Source organism: Hipposideros armiger, unplaced genomic scaffold (genome assembly GCF_001890085.2).
Source record: "Hipposideros armiger isolate ML-2016 unplaced genomic scaffold, ASM189008v1 scaffold_305, whole genome shotgun sequence".
Taxonomy (NCBI): domain Eukaryota; kingdom Metazoa; phylum Chordata; class Mammalia; order Chiroptera; family Hipposideridae; genus Hipposideros; species Hipposideros armiger.
The window spans coordinates 445,789-451,788 of NW_017731655.1; the positions used below are offsets into that span (position 1 = coordinate 445,789).

The 6,000-nt window shown below is 36.1% G+C and overlaps 1 protein-coding gene across 2 annotated transcripts in view; it reads left to right on the forward strand.

Annotated features, from left to right (window-relative positions):
• CRPPA (CDP-L-ribitol pyrophosphorylase A) overlaps nt 1-5,057 on the forward strand; it is a 223,251-nt gene extending 218,194 nt beyond the window's left edge. For both annotated transcript variants that reach the window (XM_019659886.1, XM_019659887.1), the window contains one exon: nt 3,566-5,057. In XM_019659886.1, coding sequence (XP_019515431.1) covers nt 3,566-3,670 — 105 coding nt within the window. In that variant the 3' untranslated portion in view covers nt 3,671-5,057. The remainder of the gene's footprint in view (nt 1-3,565) is intronic.
• The last annotated feature ends 943 nt before the right edge of the window (nt 5,058-6,000 follow it).

Genomic DNA, 6,000 nt, shown 5'->3' on the forward strand with positions numbered 1-6,000 from the left:
AATGCATTATTTTTTTAAAGCTTTTTGTTTAGTTTATGACATTTGTTTTATATGCCCAAGGTGAGTATTCACTTTTTTAGCCTTTGCACAATTTTGCCATTTTTGTACCTCTTTGTACCCTTTCATTCACCCTCTGTTTACCCAAATTTATTTGACATAGTCTAGTTAGATGTTCACATGTTTTGTTTTGTTTTTTAAATTAGTTTCAGGTTTTTCTCATGATTACACTGGAGTTAAGGGTTTGGGGAGGAAGACCACAAAAATAAATGCCTTTTGCATCACATCATATCAATAGTGCATATTATTAACATGATTTTTCAGTGTTCATGTTGATCTTGCTTACTTAGCCTTAACATTAAACATTATATAATGTTTGGAACACACAAAGGAATGTATGTATATGTACATATATATTCATACATACAAGTGAATGGTGATAAAATGACCACCTAAAATGCCCGTTTGCTCCCTCCTCTCAAGGATTAAAAACACTGTTTTTCATATCCAAAGGCATCAATAAATGCTTTTTAAAGGTCTATTTGAGTTTGCATTTTTTTTACTTGTGTTATCAATACTTTTATAGAGATAGGGACTTGTGAGATGAGTTTGAAATCCATAAATTATTTGACTAGCTGATCTTTGTACATACCAGAATTTTTTTAGTATGTGTGTGTCTCACCATTCTGTTTAATACAGTTTTAAATTTTCATACTTTTTAAGGATATAATGATCAACAGAGCTGAGGCAGAGAGGGAAAACAGATATCCAGTTCAAAAACATACCTTCTTCTCATTGAATTATAATCTTTCCAAACGATGCCTACAAAAAAGTTGCAGAAGTAAATGAATCCTTAAATTCATTCTTAAATTCTTTACTAGCTACAGATATGTGAGTTATGGAGCTCTCAAAATGAGCACAGAAGATTTATTCTAAGATACAGAAATGTGATTTTTCTAGCCTCAGAATCTTAAACAGATTTCCCCCCCACACTTTTCATATCTTCATTTGTTACTGGGCTGCTTTCATTTTGGCAAGTATAAACTGGTTTCAAAGGGGGACTACAGATAGCCTTTTTGGTTTATTTTTGAAGGGAAAACCTTAATTATCATCATCTGTTGTATGTCTTAATTTAATAAATGAGACTTGTGAGTACATGTATATTAACTGCAACATTGTAACTAATTAATCATTAACAGTGACAAATACGTATCTATGGCTGTTTTGTATTTTGTTCAGTTTTGGAATACTTATTTCTTTGTTTATGATGTGACATGCATGGATGATTATCTACTCCCATATAAGTGAATTACATTTTAAACCCAAATATATTTGGCTTTAGAATTATTTGTTTTTATGTGAATTAAGCCTTGTGATATTCTGGAAACCAGTGCAGCATTTAAGATCCAGTATTGAAATGTCATTAAAACCCACAATGCAAGAAGCCAAATAGCCCCCGTCAGCCCCTTGTGCCTCTTCCCGGCTTCACCCCTTAGAGCTGTATAGATCAGGGAAATGGAAGGGAAAGAGCAGCGTAACAGCGGTGGTCTCTCATCCTCATCCTCATCGATGAGGAACCCAGGGCCTGGGCTGGCGGAGGCGGTGACAGTGGTAAGGCTTAGAGAATGTTCTTCTGTGTACTGCTGCCAAGGCTTCTGGCGAAATATTCAAATAGGAGTACACAAAGTAAGGAAATAGTGGCCATTGTTAACAAATGGGTTTCACTGAAAGGGTGATGATATCTCTATCATAGAGCCTCCTTTGCTTTGAATTGGTTATAATTTATGGAGTGTTACCATGTGTTAGGCATTGAGCTAAGTGTTTCATATTCAAAGATAAAATGAAAAATTCTTCACATCAAGAAGCATCATTTGGTGGAATAAATGGTCAACTATAAAGACTACTAGAAGTCCGTGTGCTAGAGGAATTCACAGCTGTGGAAACACATTCACCTCACCCAAACTGGTGGAAGACAGGAGCCAGGGTAGATTTCAGGAGTCCATGACAGCTGGGTGGGGCCACAAAGAGTGACTGTGGTCAGCTAAGTTAGGAAGGGAGTGGGACAGCTTTCCCGGCAAAGGGGGTTAGCTGGTGCAAAGGGAGGAAAGGTTAAGAAAATGGCCTGCTTGGGCGATCTTAAACGGTTCTGTGTTTTGTGGAGATTTGAGTGGTTTTAAGGGAGAGGCTGGAAGGATAAGAGACTCTTTTCATTACCAGATAAAGGATCCAGGCTTGATCCTGAAGTTTAAAGATAGCCTTCAGAAGATTTTAGGCAGGACTGTGATGGGATCAGATCTGTATTTTTTTTTCTTTTTTAAGTATTTGACTGCTGTGTAGGAAATAGGGTAGAACAGTATGTAACTTTAGAGAGACTGTTCATGCAATTCAGGAGGGAGGGCTTATGCTAGCAGCAGCAGTTCGAGAGGAGTAGATGGATTCAGGAACCATGACCGAGCTAGAAGGTAGTGGGTCCTAGTGAGCATTGGGAGAGGCGTTAAGGGTGCTGCCAAGTTTAGAGGTTGGTTATCAAGTCTCTCTTTGTGAATATAGCACAATTCACAACACAGAGGCCTTAGAGATAATAGCTCTGTGTTCACTTTCCCTTTCCCTTCATATTATCATCCCCTGGTAGCTTGAAGAAGCCTCAATAATTAGAATAAACATATTTTAATAGGCAATATTCTTTCAAAGGATAAACCACATCTTAGCTACTTGTGAGATCATTCATTTCATAAATTTGCCTGATCTTTGCTTCATAAACAACAAGCAGGTTCCCCCTACAGTGCCCCCACCCCCAACCAGTGCTCAGTTTGTAACAAAGCCTGTTATTGGAAGACACTCAGAAACAAGATGAAGAAAAGGTTTGCATCATCAATGAAATATTCACACTTCAGCGAAGAGTGAAAGTTGGTCAGGTATTGGATTGAAAGAGAATAATCTTTTGATTCAGACTGTTAGTATGTGAAATTGTGTCAGTGTTTTTCTTAGTATCTTCAGCAGATATTTTTTTGTCTGTAATGAAAAGTGTTCCCAGGAACATTTCTCCTTTATTTGGGGGACCAAGTCCATGCCTATGGCTATAGTCTGGGTTCTGTAGAATGCCGAGTCCAGAGAACAGTGGACATTGAAAAGTGGCTCCTAGAACTCATAGTAACAGAGTAGAATGTTCATTGTCAAGGGCAGAGGAGTGGAGAAAATGGGGAGATGTTGGTCAAATCTTCAGTTATAAGGTGAATAAGTTCTGGGAATTTAATGTACAGCATGGTGACTATAGTTAACAATATTGTATACATGAAAGTTGCTAAGAGAGCAGATCTTAAATGTTCTCACACCCTCCCCCACCAAACAGTAACTCTAAGAAGATAGGTGATAACTATTGTCTTAATCATTTCACAATATATATGTATATCATACATCATACCATTGTAGTATGTGTCAATTATATCTCCATAAAGCTGGGGGGGGGACTTTAAAATAAATTAAATTTGAAAAAGAAAAGTAACCGCAAAATTTAATGTGTGACATCTTTTCTTTTGGGAGTAATTATTGTTTTATCCTTTCTTTTCAGGATGAGCAGAAGCTACAGGACAGTCTAAGGCAAGGTGCCACTATTATTGCCACATTAATCAAAGAAAGAAATTCTGGACTCATTGGTCAGCTACTGGTAGCATGAAGAACACAGACAATTACTTCCTGAGCTTTTAGAACCCGTCTTCTAAGTGTCTCTTTTGTGCTTTCTCTCTATTGTATATGGTAGAATGTTTAAGTTGTCTTTTATGTCTCATAATTGTTAGGGTATGATGCTTAGGTTATAAAAGTGTATCAATGTTTATACCTGTGAAAAAATATTCTCTTTTGTGCATGTCAAATTAAATTGCCTGAACCAGAAAGGAATAGATAAGTGGAAAACGACAGCCTTCACATCATCTCTTCACCAAGGCATGAAAGACCGAATAGAAATAATGATGGGTGAGCTAATCCTTCAAGGAATGAGAATTTAGATAATTTGAACTATTATCTCCATGTTAATTAGTAAATCACACTATAATGAAACTAATATGTAAGATTCAGAATTATTCTTAATTCTGAAATTTTCCTCTACCATGAGATATTGACTTGTGTTCTAATTTTTTTGTACCTTAAAAAAAATAAATAAAAAATAAGGAAGTAGCAAGGAACTCTGGTTCAAATATCTTCACCGTTGTCTTCCCTTATTCTTGATCCCTAAAGAAGATGTAATGTCCTCCTACTTTTATACTCTTTTAAAACTGGATGTGTTCCTTGGTTTATGAAATATAATTTTGACTCATTAAAAAGGTCTCTGATTTTTTGGAATAAATTTAAAAGAAGGCTGGAAAGCTTCATAAAAGTGAACTTACTTTGGCCAATCCCAAGCTTTCCTAAAAGGCAAGGAGGCATTTCACATCCAAGAATTTAATTATTCTTTTGAAGCTGCTGTCTTTTTACATCAAGATCTTATTCTTTCAAATTTCCACTAGTATATACATTTTAAATGTTGATGATTTTACCTTTTACATATTATAGTTATGTACATTCAGCCATTAGAGATATCTCTTATTCCATTTTTCCATTTACTTTCTAAAAACACATTAGATCAGATTATTCCAGTGCTAAGGCTGCAAAGTTGCATGAAACATTTTATATGAAATATCTACCTTGTGGAATTTCTTCTTAACATACTGGTGATTTTTTTTCTATATTTCTCAAGTAGGAGAGTTTATATTTTACATTTAAGTAATAGTGGGTAGAAAATAATAGACATGGAGTAATTATTATAAGTAATTGTCCTGAAGGAAATGTGCTGCTTCATTGTAGTTCGGACCTAAATTCCCGAGCTTGTTACTTTGTCTCTCTCTCTCTCTCTCTCTCTAGGGATGTTATGAAATAAATCATTTCATTCAAATCTTGAGGGTGATAATATATGGGCAATGTGTGGATTTTGATTGGAATGTCTATGTTGGTGGTTTAGTTATGTTGTGAAAGGTTCTCACCTTGTGCCTGTTAAAGTCTTCAGGTAAAAATATTTTAAGAATTTGAAATTGTCTGATTTATTTCACTTAGCATAATAATCTCAAGTTCCATGGGTACAAAACTGAAAACAACAAAGTAACAAGACGAACAAATGAAGAAACAAAAACTCATAGACACAGACAATACTTTAGTGGTTACCAGAGGGTAAGGGTTGGGGTGGGGGGTAGATGAGGGTAAAAGGGATCAAATATATGGTGGTGAGCACACAATGTGATATATAGATGACGTATTATAGAATTGTACACCTGAAACCTATATAACTTTACTAACCATTGTCACCCCAGTAAACTTTAATTAAAAGAAAGGAATTTGAAATTGCTCATAAACGCAAATGGGAAAATGTTATCACGCTTCTAAAGAGAGGCTGAGTGTCTTTAAGTGCAAGGCAGGTAACTGAGCATATCTAATGGCACAGAAAAATCACTGTATCAATTGAGTACTGGCTTAGTTCTTAAGAGTTCAGCTTAATAATGGAATGTTACACCAGACAAGAATTTATCCATGAGTAATTAGTATGACTTTACCCTAGGAACATTTAGTGTAATGAACTTTAGTTAATAAAATATTAAGTTTTGTCCAAACTAATCGCCACCATCATCATAATATGTAAATTGTTCTCTTTATATAATAGCTTACAAGTAGTTCACAGCATTGCAAATAACATCAAGAAATTTCCCCACATCTTTTACTGTTTAGATGGGAAGTGATGCTCAGGGATCTGAACTGCCATTTGGCTGCCTAATAACAGAAGGCAGGGCTTCAACTCAAGACCACTGATGTTTTAAGCTCTTCTCCCTATAACCACAATTGCTGGTGAAGGCATCCAGCAGAAAGGCTGTGGGAAAGAAGCCCGAGGCTATGCATGAGCACTGGAGGAACGGACAAGGAGGGCAGATTGCCCAGTCACCAGAGGAAAACCCGGAAGCTTTGGCCTTGCCCGCCATCTTCCAA